The sequence below is a fragment of the Microcebus murinus genome, chromosome 11 (genome assembly GCF_040939455.1).
Source record: "Microcebus murinus isolate Inina chromosome 11, M.murinus_Inina_mat1.0, whole genome shotgun sequence".
Lineage (NCBI taxonomy): Eukaryota > Metazoa > Chordata > Mammalia > Primates > Cheirogaleidae > Microcebus > Microcebus murinus.
The window spans coordinates 12,598,959-12,619,595 of NC_134114.1; the positions used below are offsets into that span (position 1 = coordinate 12,598,959).

The following is a 20,637-nucleotide window of genomic DNA, read 5'->3' on the forward strand; positions in this document are numbered from 1 at the left end:
GACAGCAGTGCACAAGTGTGTAGCAATATTAAGAATTCTGGACAAGAAATCATCTCTAGCTTCCTTTGGTGTCTCCTTTAAAAAGTTATTGAAATTCCCTGAGTCTATTTCTTCATCTGTAAAATAGGAATACTACCTACACCTCACAGTGGAGAAGTGTAAAATGGCACTTTTTACTGAGGAAAACACAAATTCATCCTGTGCAAAGCAGAAACACTGGCGAAGTGCCTAGTCTGCAGACAGGCAGCAAAGCCTCCAGCAGCTTCTGTAACACTCATGGAGAGGGACAAGATTGTGTTCCCTCACTTTCGATCCCAGCCTTGATGTCTTAAGCTACAGACAGACAAACCAACTTTGCCAGGGCCATCTGGCTCCCAGGAGGAAAAGACTCTACACAAGTCGCTGGCAGCCAGCTGCAGCAGACAGCACAGACTCGGTCCTGACAAAAAACCTTGAACGTGATTACTCTGATGTCCCCTGTGTAAGTTTAGACAACTGTCTTAAAGACAACAGGTGCTGGAGGTGGGGGTAAATACCAATACAGATTGGACTGGTTCTTCCAATCAAAAAGAAATGTGGAGAACAAAAATTTGGAGGAAGAAAAGCACTATGTCAACACCATGTTGTAAACAGGGAAATTTAAGGGTATAAGCGTCCTCTAGGCTTTAAACTTGTAGCTTTGTTGGGCAGGTTCTGCCCACATGCACGTGTTCACTTCTCCAATGTTACAGGCATAAGACACCAGGAAAGGGACATGCAGCTGCAAAAAAACCAAGAGAGGGAGATCTGATAATAGATAACTATGTGGGAATAGACTAGGAAGCCCAAAGAATCCTAATACAGAAGACAAAGAGTGGGGAAGAGCATGTACCTAGAGAAGGAAAAATAAACACACACCAAAGGAATGATAAGCAAATAAGCTATCAAAGACAATTCCATACTTTCCTACACTGCCAAGAGGTTCACCCTAAAGAACAAATCCATTTTGTCATGTTTCTTGTCTTACTCACTTAACTATAAAGGAGGTGAAGTTTAAATCTGTTTCTTTGCCCACCTCCTGCAAATAGAATTCTATTCCAGGAAGGCAAATGGAATTTTATAAATTATAATGTATATAGAAGTGAGACAACGGATTGTTCCACACACCCAAAATCAAAACTAAGAAGGTTATCTCCTGAAGCCTGGAAGAAGTAGCTAATCAAATAAACATAGGTGGTATCAGTATTGTACAGGTCAGTACACATGTCCTCATTGCCTGTATGTAAATAAACATATATAAATGAGGAACACACGGATAGTGCTGGGCTCGTGTGCTAATGTGGAGCTGGAGATAACCAAGGCATCAGCTCTAGGGAAAGAGTAGGAACAGTGTGGGAGACACACACTATGTAATGCCAGGGAGCAGTCAGAAGCAATGATTGAGACACTGCTAGATGTTGATTGAGTGTAAAACTGTTGGAACGAAAAATAAAACTAAGAGCTATGGCATAATATCATGCACATTCAGTTAAGTATAAATTAAAAACATACCACGTGGAAAGTACTATACCATTTTCTCAGGATATAAATTAAAGATGTGTCAAGCACAAGAGGTTGGGTACTTGGGTGGGGAGAATGTTAGAAACAGGATGAAGGAGCAAAATTAAAACCAGAGAGTTCTCCACTGTTGGGTAATAGTGAACCTAAGTACCAAGAGACTATAATTAATTCAATTCAGTACTCACAGTTTTAAGAAAAAGATGTACCTCAAGCAAAGAGGGGCCAGTAAGGACAACCATGTTCTCCTGGCATGTTGAACCCACTACTCAGAACACTGTGCTGACTAGAACATCCGCCTCACTTGGTGTAGCATCTAACTGCTCTGTAATGAACTTTAATCACTAAATTCATGCTGGGGTATGAGTGATGGGTCATTTGACAGATTTATTCAACCCCCACAACCATCTGTGAAATAAACACCTCCATTTTACGGATTTTAACAAACCAAGTCACTTTTCCAAAGTCACAAAAGTAAGTCAGTGGATTTGAACTTCATGTTTAGCTTCATTTCAATATATTAGTACCTTCCCCTAAGCCACATAAACTGAGAAGAATCTCTTGAGATATTTAACCCTCAGGTAATCTTTCTTTCTAAAATGTTATCTTAGCATCTTAGTTTTACTTTCTTCCTAAGCTAACTACTCAAGTAAAAGCAGCACGGGGGGCTGAGGGCACGGCACTGTCATTCTGCACATGTTCAATGTAGAAATAAAAAGCCTTTGTCACACTCTTTTTAACTGTCTGGATTTAATGAAAGCGCCCAAATACATTCACCACCTCCTGAGCCACAACATAGTCAACAAGTGACATTCAATTTTGCTCCTATATAAGCCTCAAAGCCCCCTCACATGGGTCCCAGTGCTGTGGCATGGTGAGTTGTTCTGAAAATTAAACTAAGTTTGAAGCAGATGAGTCACTCCTGAGTTTCCCACATTATTCTGACAGCCATAAATCATTCAACAGCTGAGGCAATGAAGCAACTGCCAAGCAGCAGTGCAGGTCCCAGACCACTCAGCAGACAGACCACTCACTTTGTGACAACATAACCTTTAAACAATATTCAGCATGAACTTTGAAAACCAGTATGATTCTGACTTTTATTATTAGGTCAGAACAAATGGAGTAGCAGCAAAAGGGCCCATCATACAATCTGGCCTTCCCTGGTCCTCAGACGAGGAGGAAACTTGAGCAGGAGGTTGACTTAACGCCGCAGACTCTCAGAATCTCACTTGGACCCTAAAGTGCATCTGCTTGGTGGCATTATTCTTCATTCCAGTCTTCAGCATCCACTTTGATTTCATCCTTTGGACATACTGCATGTCTCGTTCTCGCATAAGAGCCGCTCCTGTGGTTGCAAGGCAGTTAAGAAATGAGGGAAAAGTCTGTTATTTGTGATCAGAGCAAACCCAATCTTGACAGAGAATCTAAAAGTTAGTCTGAAGTAACTGGGTTCTTATATTTTAAAAGGAGGTCTTTAAGAAATGGGCCTCAGGGATCTCTGTGCCTGTCAGAATTGCACACCAAACTTTTGTATGTATACATTTTTCGGAGGAGTTAATCTTTAGTTTTTATCATCTGGAAGCCTGTAAGCCAAAAGGTGAAGCCCAATTGATCTAAGAGGACAGAGAAAGGCAAAAACTATACATCGAGTCAGATAATTCCTGACAAAAGTTGAAGTCAGTCTCCACCACATTCAAGTGGCCAACAAGCAGCCAGAGTGAAGAAAACCACGTTAACAGCAGTGTTTAAATGGATTTTAGTCACCCGGAACTTCCCTGGCCATCAGAAGGCAGCTCCTTCTTAATGCTCTCCACTGTCCTCTGGTTTGATGGATGTTTTCCCTGAAGATCTAAGGATAACCAGCACCACAATATCATATAGATGAGGTTTCAAAGCTTGACAATTTCAGTGGCCTACTTTACTCTTCTGACTCCAAACTGTCTATGGCTGCGGTCTCTAACCCCTGGGCCACAGACCGGGCCACCCGCCCCCCCAAGCCCACCCCCTTGGAAAATTGCCTTCCATAAAACTTAGGAATGGGGGGCATGCTGCTTCTGAAGCTTCATCTATATTTACAGCTGCTCCCCTGTCACTGGCATCATCACAGCTTGAGCTCTGCCTCCTCCCCCAACCCCAGTTCTGTGAAAAAACTGTCTTTCATGAAATCACTCCCCGGTGCCATAAAGGTTGGGGACTGCTGGTCTATGAAAAAATTATAAAAAGGGGGACTGATAGCTAACCTTTACCATGTGTACTCACCTATCACACATGGATGATATTCAACCCATTCATCTCTAAGAGGTAGGTCCTACCTATCATTATCATCTCCATTTTATAAATGAGGAAACGCATGCTTAGATTAATTAAATTACTCATGCCCATCGTATAAGAACCTATAAGTGGGGCCGGGCGCGGTGGCTCACGCCTGTAATCCTAGCTCTTGGGAGGCCGAGGCGGGCGGATTGTTCAGGGTCAGGAGTTCAAAACCAGCCTGAGCAAGAGCGAGACCCCGTCTCTACTATAAATAGAAAGAAATTAATTGGCCAACTGATATATATATAAAAAAAAAATTAGCCGGGCATGGTGGCGCATGCCTGTAGTCCCAGCTACTCAGGAGGCTGAGGCAGAAGGATCGCTCGAGCCCAGGAGTTTGAGGTTGCTGTGAGCTAGGCTGACGCCACAGCACTCACTCTAGCCTGGACAACAAACCGAGACTCTGTCTCAAAAAAAAAAAAAAAAAAAAAAAAAAAAAGAACCTATAAGTGTATCGTATAAGTCATGTTTGACTCCACAGCTCAAGATATTAACCACTAGGATTCTATTTAACTTCTCTATGTAGCCTCCAGGATAATTTCAACCTTTGATAATTATTAAATAAAAATTCTTTTTGTAACCATTATCTTCTGAAAAAGTTAATGGTATACATAAAGTTACTGTGCCAGAAATATGAAAATTTTAACTCATGGAGGTTTGGGCTTATTGTCATTAATGTATTGTATCAAGTGGTAATAAAAGCTCCTGGCGTCACGAGATTAAGTTTCCCCTAGAGAGGATCCAAAATGACAACGTAAATGGAAACAACTTTCCCCAAGCCCATTCTAGAAATCCAAGTCCTTAGGCAAGTACAAGTCTGTAGCTGCAAACATCAACCCTACCTGTGCTGCCAGTCCACCCCAGGGCTCTGTACTGCTGAAGGACGCGGCCCACAGCCTTCTGGTTTTTAGCAACTGTCACAGCTCTTGACAAGCCAAATCGCTGTTTGTAGTATCTCATCAAGGAACGATGACCCACTCTGGCACCTGTTTTTCAAAAGAGCAATATATTTAAACCACTGAGTTGGGCAGTGTTTTCAAGGCAGAGCTATAAAGCACAGGCTTTTCAAATCACATCTTTAAGTATATCTAGAGGGAAATGGATATGCCAGAAGAAACAGTGTTCTACCTACTAAAGAAAGATGAAGCAGCATATAAAATAAAAATAAAGGCCAGGCGCGGTGGGTCACGCCTGTAATCCTAGTACTCTGGGAGGCCAAGGTGGGAGGATTGCTCAAGGTCAGCAGTTCGAAACCAGCCTGAGCAAGAGCGAGACCCCATCTCTACTAAAAATAGAAAGAAATTAATTGGCCAACTAATATATATAGCAAAATTAGCCGGGCATGGTGGCACATGCCTGTAGTCCCAGCTACTCGGGAGGCTGAGGCAGTAGGATCACTTGAGCTCAGGAGTTTGAGGTTGCAGTGAGCTAGGCTGACAGCCATAGCACTCTAGCTGGGGCAACAGTGAGACTCTGTCTCAAAAAAAAAAAAAACAAAAAAAAACAATAAAAAACAATTAAATAGGTGAAAGAAAACCAGAAAGAAAAAGAAAACCAAAGAATAAACAGATTTTTTAAAACAGAGCAAAATGGCAAGTCCACTATTAAGTGCAAAATTCAGCATCTTGTACTTACAATATGACTTCCCAGAAATTCACATAGCAACCCCTATTAATACAGATAATAGGCCCCTAGGAGATAAGGGATTTTTAGCTTTTTTTTTTTTTTTTACTAGAAAGAAGATTAAACAGAGAGAATAGTCACGATGTTTAGGTCTACAAGCCACAGTCAGGGTCTAAAATAGAAATCAATCCACCCTTCCTTTGCTTAAATTCTTTATTGCAGTGATTCTCCAATGGGGATGGAATTTACCCCACAAGGAACATTTTTGGCACTGATTAGAGACATCTTTTGGTGACTGCAACTAGAGGGGTACTACTGGCATCTAGTGGGTGGAGGCCAGAGATGCTACTAAATATCTTAAAATGCATAGGACAGCCCTCTACAACAAAGAATTATCTGGCCCAAAATGCCAATCATGGCAAAGTTGAGAAACCTGTTCTATTGCTTCCTAAATGATGGAAAACACCTGGTGAGCCAGAATATAAAAAGATAACTAAGTTCAATTCTTTCTACAGCTTTTGCATATTTAGAAGGATCTGATAAAGTGAGTCAATCACGCTTTCAGAAATGAATTTCTAATTTTAATTTCTAATGTATTCTAACATCTTTACAATATATAATTGTATATATCATTATCCCAAAGGCCCATTATCAACTTGTAACATAGTGGGAAAAAAGAGACCCTGCACATTTCAAATAAAAAAACTATGGGACATTTGCTCTAATGATAGTTTCCTTGGCTGTGCAGAAACTTTTTACTCTGATCAGATCTCATTTGTTTATTTTTGATGTTGCGGTGATTGCCTTGGAGGTCTTCCTCAAAAATTCTTTGCCTAGACCCATGTCTGATAGAGTTTTCCCAACCTCTTCTCCTAGGATTCTTAAGGTTTCATGCCTTAGGTTTAAATCTGATATCCATCTTGAGTGAATTTTTGTGAGAGGTAGGGATCCTGATTCAATCATCTGCATGTAGCTATCTAATTTTCCCAGCACCATTTATTGAAGAGAGATCCTTTTCCCATTAAGCTTAAGCCCATTATCCAAAGTGAGGCAACACAAGATCAGGAAAATGGGCTCCACATGTACTCACCATCAAATTGGTACTGACTGATTAAAACTATAGTGCTCAAACGGTGGTGTTCACCAGGGATTGGGGGGGGGGGGAGACCCAGATCTTAGGGATGTGGTGAGCATTGTGGAGGGGAAGGGCATACCTCTAACCCTTCTTAGGGAGAAGCAAAGATATAAAATGTAACCAAAATGTCAAAAAAAACCAACCTTTGATTAGGTGGTGGGCATGTGGGAGGGGGAGGAAGGGATGGCTGTATACTTACATAATGAGTGCAAAGCGCACACCCTAAAGGATGGACACACTTGAAGCTCTGACACTGTGGGGGTTGGGGGGGAGGGAGGGGTGGCAAGGGCAATATATATAACCTTAACAATATTTGAAGAAAAAAAAAACAAAACAGGCCGGGCGTGGTGGCTCACGCTTGTAATCCTAGCACTTTGGGAGGCCGAGGCGGGCGGATTGCTCAAGGTCAGGAGTTCGAAACCAGCCTGAGCGAGACCCCGTCTCTACTAAAAATAGAAATAAATTAATTGACCAGCTAAAAATATATATACAAAAAGAAAAAAATTAGCCGGGCATGGTGGCGCATGCCTGTAGTCCCAGCTACTCGGGAGGCTGAGGCAGGAGGATTGCTTGAGCCAGGAGTTTGAGGTTGCTGTGAGCTAGGCTGACGCCACGGCACTCACTCTAGCCTGGGCAACAAAGTGAGACTCTGTCTCAAAAAAAAAAAACAAAAACAAAAACAAAAACAAAACAAAACAAAATTATTTGTACCCCCATAATATGATGAAAAAAAAAAAATATATATATATATGGGACAAAGGTATTGGCCATGAAAAGCTTTGGAACTTCTATAGCCGGGCTAATAAAAACCCAAGATAAGTGAAGACATGTACTGGAGGAACAATTCAAGGTTCCTCTGTAAGGCTGAGGCAAATCTGCTATGTTAATCTAGGGGTGACAAACTACAGCCAGAGGACCAAATCTGGCCAACAGGCTTATTTCCATTCCTTTTACTGGAACACAGCCATGCCCATCTGTGTAGGTATCACCTCTAGCAGCTTCTGTGCTACAGTAGCAGAGGTGAGTAGCTGCTGCAGAGAAAGAACAGCATGCACAAAGTCTAAACGATTGCCTCTCTAGCCTTTTCTAGCAAAGATGTCTCAACCCCAACGTCTTAGCTTCATAGCAGAGAAACTGAGGGGACAGGCCCCAGCGGTGAATAACTCCAGGTTCCATCAGAGCGGTGGCTTTCAAAAGGTGTTCCCCAGGCCCATGGCATCAGCATCACTTAAGAGCTTACTAAATATAAGCTATGCTTTCACAAAAATATTCATGAGGACATAAACAGTCAAATACCTTCCCAAACAGACATAAGCATGTAGATATTTAACAATAGCATATACCCAAGGCATAAAACAGCCATTCCCACTGAAAACTGAAAGAAAATATGGCTATAGAACCCTGCGTAGAGATTCCAGGAAAGTTTTACATTTACATATACATATATAAAACCATTTCTTTCAGAACATTTGTGTAAAAAGACATAGACTAGGATACTATAAATATTGTGGAAGGCTGTACTTGCTTTTAGGATCTAAACCTTTAATTTGTGTGAGAAAATGCTGTCAGGTTATTTTAAGTCTCCATACCTGGCAAGACATCTGGAAAATACTTTACTTGCTACACAGATATGGAAAAGTAAGTTATTTTCAGTTGCTTGTTTTGTTATCATACTCAAGAAATGACAAATTCAATTCAAAGATATGGTCTTTGGATACTTTGGATACCAGTATGGATAAAAACACGCTTCTCTGAACCTGATGGTTCTGGCAGCGGAAAAGTTAACAAAGCTCCTAGACTACAAGAAATAAGTGAGATGTAGCTAATGGATAAAGATGCAAGCCTAAATGGGAGCTCTAGCAGGAAACCCCAGCATTGTTTACTATGATTTACAGTATTAGGTCTGGATGCTCCAGGTTTGCAAGGATTACCCCCAAACCATGAAATGGTAATGCTGGTCATTAGTACATAATAAATCAATATATTCATAGCCTTCTGCAGCATTTGGACATACATCTTCCTGAAGGCTGGCCTTTTAAAACATCCCTAAAAGGGTTTCATGGCTCAATGCTGAGGTTTCTGACAGCTGACAGGAGAGAACAGAAAACGGTGTTTAGAGTTATTCCTGCCTGTGTCAGTGACAGTGACCACCTGACATTAGCACCAAGTATAATGTGCTAATAAGGACAGCTCAACCTGAAGGCCCTCATTAAGGAAAAATATTTTCTAGAACTGTGTGACTGCCAAATAAGTAAGAGATTGGTTATGTCTGAGTCATGGTGAAGCATACAGCCTGTCCAACTAACTTTGACCTCCACAGTAACTGCTTACGAAACTGTCCACACCTTCTTAAACAGCTTTACAACTGATGACGTTAGATACTGGAAAAGAAAGTGTCTTGGACTATAATTTTCCTAAGAAGATTAATTATGTATCTCTTGCGGATCTACCAAGAGTTTGCCTGGCTTGTGAGCAGCTAACTGGGTCTCTCACACCAACTTCCTCCATATGAGCTGAAGAGCAATGAAGAAGGGCAAGGAGCTGAGCTAGGCCAGTCTTCACATACATGCTCACAGCGCCCTCTACCGGATGCTTTTTGTCATTGGCTTTGGGATCATCAACTTGGGGATTTTACTAAAGTCCAATTTAAGTAACTAGATTTCAAGTATCAAAACTTCTGATTTTGAAACCAGTTTAAAGCAGACTCCAAGTGTAGTTGATTAAAAATCACTAAGCTCTATACATCAGAATCTTTTCCAAATTAGTTATAAGCTAATATCCATGCTAACCCAGTCAGACAAAAGAACATAATCAAACAAGTTTCTGAACGGTAAATTTGTTCAGAGATAAGTGATTATATATGATGGTCCTATATTTTTATATAGTGTTTGTTCAGATCTCTCCCATTTTCTTGGGTCATTACAAGCCCCCCTAACCTTGAATTAAGACACAGGTGCAAACCAATGGACTGTCATGTCTCATGGTAAACATGACTGACTAACATATGACTGATTTTTAAAATCTGAGATGGTAAAAGTATGGTTGACATTAAAAGATGGAAGAACTTTCAGAACACTGGTAGATTTTTAGTCCTCAGACATCTGTTTAGTTGCCATTTAAACACATTCTATTCTAAGGTCTTGGTTATCTGTGATGATCCCAGAAAGCAGTGAATAATTTGGATTTGGATATTTTTATTAGTGGTTCTTAGTCTTCTCCAGGTCACACAGCTTTTAAGAAACTATGGCCTTTCCCCCCAAAAATGCAAATGTCCACAGAAAAATATGTGCATAACCTAATTAAGAGCTCTTGCAATAAGACAGTTTCTGGCTGTTGGTTAGGTCTTTCCTGATTCCACCTAAAAGTACAGTATTACAGTATCCTCATACCAAATCTGTTACCTCACTGCTTCCAAGTGTATGTCAAAGAGCTGTCCAGGGGTTATTGTCCAATCTTTTCAGCCACTTTCTTCTTTGACTACATAATATAGTGGCAAAGCAATCTTCTCCAAGGACTTAAAAGGGTACTCTTGGCAAATAAGATTCTAAACTCCTGAGAGCAACTCTGTTCTCCTTTTCCTTTTTATTACATAGGCACAAGGGAATCAGCCTTGCTTGCCTTTTAAAAGTTACCTTTACTTTCTCAGCCAACAAATATTTATCTGGCTCTTACATGTCTGAGACCCTGTACTAAGTTAAAGAGAAAAAAAGAACAGTCTTTCTTCTCAAAAGTAATGGGGAAAGCCAGGCAAGCATGGTGAATGTGACAACAGATATGCAAGTGTCCTGGGAGCAGAGGAGACTCTCATCACCCAGCACGTGGACAGGAGAGGAGTCAGGAAGGCTTCCCAGAGAGTTGAACTCAAGTCAGTTGAGTGTCATGGAGGAGTAGGAACAACACAAGGCAGCACACATGCAAAGGTCCAGAAGAGGAAAACTGTAAGTGGGTGGGCAAAGGAATAGCACAAGACACCTGAGGGACAAGAGCTGGAGAAACCAAAAGTCACCTTAAGGCAATGGCCCCCAACTGAAGGAATTCCAGAAGGTAAAGAAAATATACTGGTGCTTTAGAATGTTCTGGTGGCATGTGGAAACCAGATTGGAGATGGCCAGATGGGAAGCTGTAATGGTGATACAGAAAAATGAACAAAGAGGGAACGAAAAAATATTCAGAAGACATTTAGGAGCTGCCAAATCATCTTGATGTGGGAGATGAAGAGAGTATCCTAAAAAGATACCTAGTTCTGACTTCGGCTAATGTTAGAACACTCAATCACCGGAGGAAAATGTGCTTTCTACATAGCTGGGGAGTCTTTATTTTTTTCAAGTTTCAAAAGCTTAAAGTACAGATGAAAACTGCTCTCAAATATACTGTATTTTCTTAAATAGGATATGCTCATTATGCACATTTTTGTTATATAATGTGCCAAAGTAGATGCAAACTGAAGCGAATATTATAGTGATCCTACTACATGTCAGACACTGCTTTACAAGAATTATCTTATTCAACTTATTTAAGGTCTGTTGTTATTTCAATCTACACTTGAAATGGAAGCTAATGAGACAACAGGCTAAACAAGGAGTCCTGGAAAATAAGTCATTAAACATATTTCTGATGTTCTATATTGGTACTTTCACCAGAGAAGGACTAGAAGAGGTTTTCTGGGACTCTAGGTTTGGCCACTGTGTATTGTATAGACCACGGTATTATACTGCTTTGTAACTTTCATATTCACTGCAGGAAGAACTGCATCTTCAAAACAGGTTCTGCCTGCCCTTTCCTTCTACTGTCATATTATAAAGCTGCCCTTGATCTTAAAGGGTTATTGTTCTGAGTTAATGACGGCTGTCTGTCCCTAAGCAGGGATATTCTATGTGAAACCCCTAGAGGCTTGCTTCATTGCAGACATCTCCACTGGCAGGGTACTCCTGCCTGCACCATTACTGCAAATCTCTTGAGAAAGTATAGGGAAGCGGGGAAAAGGCTTCACTGACTAGGTATGTGATCTGGAGTAAGTTACTCAACCTAAGCTTCATGTAAAATAAAGATGTTAAATCTAACTCACAAGTTTGTTATAAAGATAACATACCTGCCTGAATGTGCTAATTGCTCAGAAAATACTGGGTATTATTAGGATCTTATTATCTCTACCTTTTCATTCTCTTTCAGATCTCAAACATGTCTTTTGTAGCTTTCCCTATTCTTATCAGCTAATTGCAACAATTCTTTCTTCCCATACAATAAATAACAGTGGGTGCTTCTCATATTCATGGTTATTCTTTATCTTTTCAAACCTGGGATAAATTTCTACCATGAGCCAGATACACCCATGCCACACTACCATTTGGAAGTCTAAGCAACACAAGGAAACAGAAAATCAGTTCAAAGAACTGATTGCTAGGTTAAGATTAATAAGAAAAACTTAGATGGGATCAAAAAAATAATGAATAGAATAGAAAAGGTCTACCTTTTGTAAAAAAAAAAAAAAAAAGAGAGAGAGAGAAGAAAAGAAATGGCTGGTAAAAACATTCTGAGTATAACAGAAGTGAACAAAAACACTGATCCAATTTAAACAAAACAGCCAATTTGGAGTTAAGTGGCAACCTTCAGAGTTTAGTATGTACATGAGAACACAAACATATATTTTAAGTTTTATGATCCATTTCCCTCAGTATGGAAGGTAATTGATGGGGATATGTCTCCTCTTTAATCCCAATGACACTAAGCTATTTATTTTTGACAAATGCACTTACCAGAAGGCAGAATCAGCTCCATGGTTTCATCATTATATTCTAAGTTCTTTTCTGAGGGCAACTCCTCAGACTCAGTGGCATCCTCTCCTTCCTTGTGATCTGGGTAGCTACTCCTGTAACAGTGAAATGGCACTAATAAATACACTAATACCTGAAACTGAACCACAAAAACATTTACTGTGTTTGCAAATATGGCAAACCTGCTAGCTACCTAAAAGGGAGGTGGGGTGGGAAACAGCTGTAGAGACTGCTAGCTGAAAAGTCTGGGAAAGAAAATAACTTGTTAACATTTTTCTGTAGTAAAAGTGAGCAAATGACTTATAACAATTCTTTCTCCTATTTGTTTCTCCCTAGGAAGGTTGCAAATGGAATAGGAGAATGTAGAAATGAACAAGCTCTATTCAATTTAATCATTATAAAAATAAGTTCTAAAACAGTGCTGTACAATAGAACTCTGTGACAGAAATGTTCTATGTTTTATTGTCTGTGTGACCAATATGATAGCTCTAGTCACACAGGCTTTCAAGCACTCAACTTTGAAATGCAGGTAGTGTGACTACTGAAGAACTGAACTTTTGAATTTTTAATTTAACTGTAAATTAAATAGCCACATAAGTGCACCTGTCCATGGACAGTGTAGTTCTAGAAGAATCTGTGTTCCTAGAAATATTCACAAATTCATATTCACACATACACATGGAAAACTAAAAAAATGTACACTAAAATATTAACAGTAAGCCAGCCAACCCAACAGGAAAATGAACAGAAGACTTGATCAGACATTTCACAAAAAGATATCCAAATGGCCAATTAATACATTAAAAGGCTCCTGATGACAGTAGTTATCAGGGAGATGCAAATTAAAACCACTACACACCCACTAATGTGGCTAAAATGAAAAACTCTCCCTCACTACAAGTGGGAGTACAGAGAAGTACTTTAGAAAACAATTTGACAGTATTTTCTAAAACCAAACATATGTACATCCTCTGGTCCAACTCCTACATATACACATAACAAAGTATACACATTTGCCAAAAGACACATACTAGAATGAAGTGGCAGCATTATTTGTAATAGCTCCAAACTGGAAACAACTCAAATGCACATCAACAGTAGACTAGACATTGTGGGTGCTAAACAGAATACTCTACAACAATGAGAATGAATTATCTACAACTATATAAAATAGTGTGAATGAGTCTCTCCAATGTAAAGTAGAGCAAAAGAAGCCAGATCCAAGAGTACATTCTTTGTGATTTCATTTATACAAAGTACAAAAACAGGCAAAACCAATTTATGCAGTTGCAAATCAGAATAGTAGTTACTCTTGGAAACAGGAGTAGTTCCTGAAAGCACGCACACAGGAAACATCAGGTATTATTAATGTTCTGTTTCTTCATCTGGATACTAGTTATACTTAATATTTCACTGGACTGAATAATGATATCAAAAGTACAGTAACCTCTTGGCATCCATGGGAGATTGCTTCCGGGACCTCCCTTGAATACTAAAATCTGCAGATGCTCAAGTCCTTGATATAAAATGGCACAGTAGGCCGGGCGCGGTGGCTCACGCCTGTAATCCTAGCACTTTGGGAGGCCGAGGCGGGCGGATCGCTCAAGGTCAGGAGTTCGAAACCAGCCTGAGCGAGACCCCATCTCTACCAAAAATAGAAAGAAATTAATTGACCAACTAAAAATATATATACAAAAAATTAGCCGGGCATGGTGGCGCATGCCTGTAGTCCCAGCTACTCGGGAGGCTGAGGCAGTAGGATCGCTGAGCCCAGGAGATTGAGGTTGCTGTGAGCCAGGCTGATGCCACGGCACTCACTCTAGCCTGGGCAACAAAGTGAGACTCTGTCTCAAAAAAAAAAAATGGCACAGTAGTTGCATATAACCTATGCACATTCTCCCATATACTTTAAATCATCTCTAAATTACTTATAATACCTAATACAATGCAAATGCTATATATAGTTGTTATACTGTATTGTTTAGGAAATAATGAAAAGAAAAAAAAACTGTATGTTTATAGTTTATAGTACAGATGCATTTTTTTTCCAATTCCATTTTTTTTGATCCACAGTTAACTGAATCCACAGATGAAGAACCCACGTATACAAAGGGCTGACTATACACATATGTGCAGTTTTCTGTAGGTTTATTCATCAATAAAAAGTTTCAAGTAAAAAGTAAGTTAACACTAGTTATCTTGAGAAGGTGCTGGCTTTGTATGTGAAGGTTTTTTATTTTCTATTTATTAAGCAACGTTTCAACTTTTTTTTTTTAGAGAAAGGGTCATTATGTTGCCCAGGCTGGCCTTGAACCTCTGGGCCCAGGTGATATTCCGACCTCAGCCTCCTGAGTAGCTGGGATTACAGGCATGCATCACTGCACCCAGTCAACTTTTGTTTTTTTGAAGGAAATAAATAATTTAGTATTCATTTTTAAAAAGACTCACAAAATTTCTCATTTCTACGCACCAACAGAATAAAACTCAATAAATGGAATCCAAAAACACAACATTTGGACTACGGGAAAATTCACTTCTTGAACCATTTACATCAGTTACATATTTTAATTCAAACTAATAGTTTGAGCCACACCCAGTAAACAGTAATAATAACAACAAAAGGCCCTACCATTTTGAAGCTTAGATTCCAAAAGGAAAGAGGCAATATACAAATTATATCTAATATGTAAAATGGCAGTAAGGGTTCTAAGAAACACACTTGATACCATAGAGGAATAGCTAGGAATCTAGAGAGCAAGAAAAAAACACAGGAACCATAGCTGGGCCAGATCATCCTCCCAACTCGGTCTTCCAGAGTGCTAGGATTACAGGCGTGAGCCACCGCCAGCCTAGGCCATTGTACTCTGAGTAAGATAGAAAATCTTTGGCAGATTTGAGTAGTTTGATCTGATCATGGAGGGCCCTGTAGGTCATTATACTTTTGGCTTTTACTTTGAGTGAGATAGGAAGTCTTTGGAAGATTGAGTAATTTGATCTGAGTATTTTAAAAGGATTCCCTCTGGCTACAGTTTTGAGAATATAATGTAGGGGTTGGTGAGTCAGGTGAAAGATAATGGTGGCCTGGACCCAGGTAGTCACAGTGTAGTAGTCATACTCCAAAGACAATGTGAAAGTAGATAAAATAGGATTTGGTGTTGGATTTAATGTAAGCCTGAAAGAAAATAGAAGAATAAAGGATGACTAAATGGCTGGCTTTTGGCTTAAGTAACTAGAAGGACAGAGTTGCCATATACTTTGGGAGGAGCAGGTTATGATGCATAGCAGGAGTTTGATTTTGGACATGCTAAATTAATTATGCTTTTTGGACACAAGTAGAAATGACAAGGAGGCAGTTGGATATATTTAAGTCTGGAGCTTAGACAGCCTTATAGGAAGGCTATACTAGAGACATAAACTTGGGAGTCATGAGCCTGTAGGAGGTGCTGACATCTATGAGACTGGGTATGATCCTGCATATAGCCACAGGGTGAGAGACTGAGTGCTGCGGCAGCCTAAGCCAGCTGCTGGTTGCAGCCACTTAGTTCCACCTATGCTATTTGCTTTGACTACTCTGATTATAACATCAATCAAAAGGTCATAAAGTGCTGTTTGAAAGGAACCCTGAGAGAGATAAATATTATCTCCTGCCTGGAAGAAGATGCTTTTCACTTCCAGCAGACACTCAACCTCATCTTCTCCACTGCCACCACCTCTAACCCACCCCAAGTTCCCCAGTGACTTCCCACCAATTGGTGGGAAGTCTCTAACTGCAAAATGAGAAATCAGGGAGAAAAATGCAAAAGGAAAACTTAAAAGACTAAGGCTTTGTTGAATACCTGTATCACTTGGACTATGCATGCCTGGCATGGTAATTATACACAGCTGCTTATCTCCTACAGTAAGTTATAGGAATTTTGACAATAGGAACTAGTTGTTCATGAGCACGCAGCACACATTTGTTAAATGATGTATAAATTATTCAAGATTCTAGTTAGGAGTAAACCACCTATTGGATAATCTCATCACCAAATGCCTGGATGTGGCCTAGCTTAGTAGCCATCTCAACAACCTCAGAAGACAGCTTGTGGTTCAAGGACTCTCAGGGAACCCAAAATGTGAAACCTAATTTCTATACCTCTGTTCATGAAGTATCTGGCAAAACTCCCAATGATTTACCCATCAAAAAAATCCCCAAAACAAGTGAGACAAACATCAGTTTAGGCCTAAGATTTTTTTCTTTACTAGATGCTTTACTCTGTCAAACTGCGTTTCCTACTTACGAAATAAGAGAAAATAACTACCTTAGATAGGGGTGTTGTAAGGATTATTAAGAATATATTGCCAGCCTGGTCAATAGCGAGACACCTCCCCCCAAAAGAAATGTTATCTGGCCATGATGGCATGTGCTTGTAGTCTCCGCTACTTAGGAGGCTGAGATAGGAGGATTGCTTGATCCCAGGAGTTTGAGAGTGCAATGAGTTATGACCACTCACACCACTGCATTCTAGCCCAGGAAACAAAGACTCTGTCTTAAAAACAAAACAAAAAAACCAACATATTGTACAGTGCCAGTCACATATCTGTCACTGGCACATCTAACAGCACTTCAATGCAAATATGATGACCCTACTTCACTTCACATTACAAACCACACTTACCTAAAATCATAGAAATCTGCAAATTCCAAAGCAGCATCGCCATCTGTGAAGAGCTTACAGTGGCTTTTGTCATTCATGTGTGCCTGCACAGCCTCTGTGGAGTAAAAGGATTTCCCTTTCTCATTGCACCACAAGCAAATCTTCCCAACACCAACTTTCTCTCCTGGAAAAATAATTTGAGAAGAAAATATGAAAGAAGCTTCTTGCAACCAGATGAAATCTCAGCATTTATCTCTACAATTCAAAAAATATTCATCAAGTTGTTTTTGTTTTTTTTTGAGACTGAGTCTCACTCTGTTGCCTGGGCTAGAGTGCCGTTGCATCAGCCTAGCTCACAGCAACCTCAAACTCCTGTGCTCAAGCAATCCTTTTATCTCAGGCTCCTGAGTAGCTGGGACTACAGGCATGTACCACCATGCCTGGCTAATTATTTTTTATATATTTTTAGTTGTCCAGGTAATTTCTTTCTATTTTTAGTAGAGACGGGGTCTTGCTCTTGCTCAGGCTGGTCTCAAACTCCTGACCTCAAGTGATCCTCTCCAGTCTGGGCCTCCTAGAGTGCTAGGATTACAGGCGTGAGCCATCACGCCCAGGCTTATCTCAAATTGTTGGTTTTCACAAAAATAAGCAAGCAATTAAATCAAACACTGGTGAGAAACAAAACTAATGTTCCCTTGGGACCAGTCCCCAAATAATGTGACATTTCCTCACTAAAAGGAAAATTACTGTACTTACCTAAGTATTTAATCAGTCCCTTAAGATCTGAAAGATATTCTATATCAGGAATAAAGAAGCCGTGGACTTTTGTCATATGAGCCACATTCTTCACGAGTGAGCTTGAATGATGGGAACAAAATAAGCAGTCTCTTATAGGGATGGCTCCAAGGGGTGGGCTTTCTCCAGCCTTTTCCTCCTCTGCCTCATGCTCCTCCACTGCTTCAGTATCCTCACATTCCAATTCTTCATCAGAATCAATATCTTCCCAATCTTCAAACCAAAATTTTGACCAAGTTCAAGATAAGCGTTAGTCACAAAGATACCACAAACATTCATATGAGGTAGTACGGTCCTATACTTGGGGACACAGCATGCCAATTACATCCCCCTGGGGACAAATCCTCTTTCAAGAGCTCAATTATAACTATTTATTTTACCAAACTAGTTTGCATGGCTAAAACACTCCTTAATCTTTTCCAGTACACAGGATTCTTTCATTTCTTTCCTATGCCTCATAGCACCTAGCCCTGTGCCAAATACACAGTTAAGTGGTTTCAAATCTGGCTGAATACTTTTATAAACTGCTATAACAATGTCTGTATCTACTGTTTCATGGGAGTATTATCGTGTCTATGTATGTGCTGGTGGGCTGCTGTATGAACTGGTATACTTTGTATGTGTCCCTCCAAAATTAGTTACGTTGAAACTTAATCACCAACGGAATAGAATTAAAAGGGAGGGTCTTCCAGAGGTAATCAGATCATGAGAGCAGAACCCTCAAGAATGGATTAGTGTGCAGACGAAAGGGCTCAAGGGAACTGCTAGCTCCTTTTTGTCCTCTGTTCCTTCTGCCATGTGAGCTAACTACAAGAAAACTCCATGTATGGACCAGGCCCCTCACCAGACACTGAATCAGCCAGCACCTTGATTCTGGCCTTCCCAGGCTCCAGAACTGTGAGAAAATACACTTACTTAGTTTATGAATTACCCAGTCTCAGGTATTTTGTTATAGCAATACAAAGACATTAACATATACAATACCAGCGTTAATAGGATTAGGATGAGGAAAGGAAGGAATAAATAGCTCATGAAGTCAAGAAGGCTAGGTTGCTAGCTCAAGCGCCACATTTCAGGTTTGCTAGCTGATTTTGAGCTCCCTCATTCTGTTTTAATCAACGGAATTAAGTACAAAGGCACCTCCCCATCCAAAACATAGAGGGCATCAATTCATTCTACAAATATTTATTAAGCACCTATTCTTTTTCCAAGTAAGGTTTAGGCCCTGAATCTACAACAGTGAACTACACAGACAAATTTTCCCTGTGGGGATGCTGGCCAGATAAGGTACTTAAGAAAGGGTCTAACCTATCTTCACTTACCACTTTCATTTTAAAAAAACTGACACACATTAACATTCCCACCTCGAGTATAGGGGAGCCAATTTCCTCCTCGCCCCCCCCCCCCGCCCCGCCCAAGACAGAGCCATTACCGTCTTCATCCAAGTCCTCCTCGTCCTCACTGCCCTCCTCCTGCTGCTTTGCCAACTTCTTCGCCTGCTGTTCAAACCACTGAAGCCGGGGCGGTTTCTCGGTAGGGTCTCGCTCGTGAGTCACACGGCCACCAGCAGCCACGGCCACAGAACTCGTGGACTCCTCTGTAGACGCCGGCGGCGTCTTCTTGGGAGACATAGACGGCTGAGCCTTGATGGCCTGCTGGATGGCAGCGTTCATGGCATCCTTGTCCACACTGTCCACACCCAGTCCTTTCTCCAAATTCTTTTCATTCATCATCTCCACTTTCCGATTCACGGCCTGCACGGCCTTCTTTTCCAGCTCGACGTGCCGCCGGGACTTGAGGTGGTTTTCGTAGGCGTTGAAAGAGGCAAACTTCTTACTGCAAACGGTGCAGTAGGTGGCGGAGCCCTTGCTCTCCTGCTCCGCCACGGCCCGCTGCGCCCGCACTCGCTCCTGGAAGCCCTCGGCGGTGACAGGAGCCATGTTGGCCACTTTCCGCCGCAGGTTGTAGCGATGCCAGTCCGTCTTGTAGTGGGCCCGCTGTATCTCCGCATCGCGGAACGCCACCCGGCAAGTTATGCAAGTGTACATCGCCATCGCCAGTCGAGAAATAAGAGGCGACCAAGCCAAGAACCTAATGATCAGCGCCTTGTCCACACAAGATCCTCAGACCTTAACAAGCCTCAGCTGCCACGAAGAGCCACTCTGCGCGCAGACTTCCTGATTCTCACTGAGGCCCCTTCCGGCACATGCCGGAAGTTTTTTGACAGCTGGACAGGAAATCCCGCCTCTCAGCCTGTGGCCACGCCCCCGCCGCGGGGCGGTCCCGGAAGGCAAGGGAATCCCGCGGTTAACCAGGTAGTGGATCTGCTTGGTCAGCCTGAGGTGGGTGTGGCTAGAACGGCGTCTTACGCTCCCAGTTACCTTCCGTGGTAGTTGTGTCGTGCGGTGTGACGCAGTTAAGGCGACGGCTGTGCGAGAAGGGAGGGGTGAGGGGCCCGGGGCTGCGCCTGACCGTGGGAGGCCCCCAAGGAATGGTCCAGTCAGTGACGCGAGGGTCGGGTTTTCTCTGAGGGTCGCGCGCTGCGACCCTAGAGCCCGGTGAATGGATGTCGAGAAAGCGAGGGCTGCTTTTAGCTCTCCAGTGGGACCCCCGGAGCCCTCGCCGGGCCGTCTTGGACAGATTCATCGGGAAACCGGAGAGCCCAGCCTGGAGGCTGGGCCTTTCTGAGGCGGCCCTTCCAGCGAAAGCCCCAGGTGAAACTCTTGAATGAAAAGTGTGCCCGCTAGGTGCAAACAGCACGGTCGAGCCGCTGTCCAATAAAAGTATAATCCAAGCCGCAGATGTAAGTTTAAATCTAATAGTA

The 20,637-nt window shown here is 41.4% G+C and overlaps 1 protein-coding gene across 1 annotated transcript; it reads right to left on the reverse strand.

Moving 5' to 3' along the window:
- Window positions 1–2,617: 2,617 nt before the first annotated feature.
- On the reverse strand, window positions 2,618–20,036 carry ZNF622 (zinc finger protein 622). The gene is made up of 6 exons (XM_012758556.3): window positions 19,246–20,036; window positions 17,775–18,026; window positions 17,040–17,202; window positions 12,364–12,476; window positions 4,695–4,838; window positions 2,618–2,884 (listed from the first exon to the last, which is right to left on the reverse strand). Exons 1-6 carry the CDS (start codon window positions 19,865–19,867, stop codon window positions 2,757–2,759), a joined length of 1,422 nt encoding a protein of 473 aa, XP_012614010.3. The 5' UTR covers window positions 19,868–20,036; the 3' UTR covers window positions 2,618–2,756.
- Window positions 20,037–20,637: the final 601 nt, after the last annotated feature.

What these genes read in the sequence shown, in the direction of transcription:
- ZNF622 (XM_012758556.3), bottom strand. Translation starts at nt 19,867, where the DNA reads ATGGCGATGTACACTTGCATAACTTGCCGGGTGGCGTTCCGCGATGCG. An exon ending in GGAGGACTTGGATGAAGACG is followed by an intron (nt 18,027 to 19,245) that starts GTAATGGCTCTG and finishes TTTGGTTTGAAG; the next exon opens with ATTGGGAAGATATTGATTCT. An exon ending in GCAGATTTCTATGATTTTAG is followed by an intron (nt 12,477 to 17,039) that starts GTAAGTGTGGTT and finishes TCACTGTTACAG; the next exon opens with GAGTAGCTACCCAGATCACA.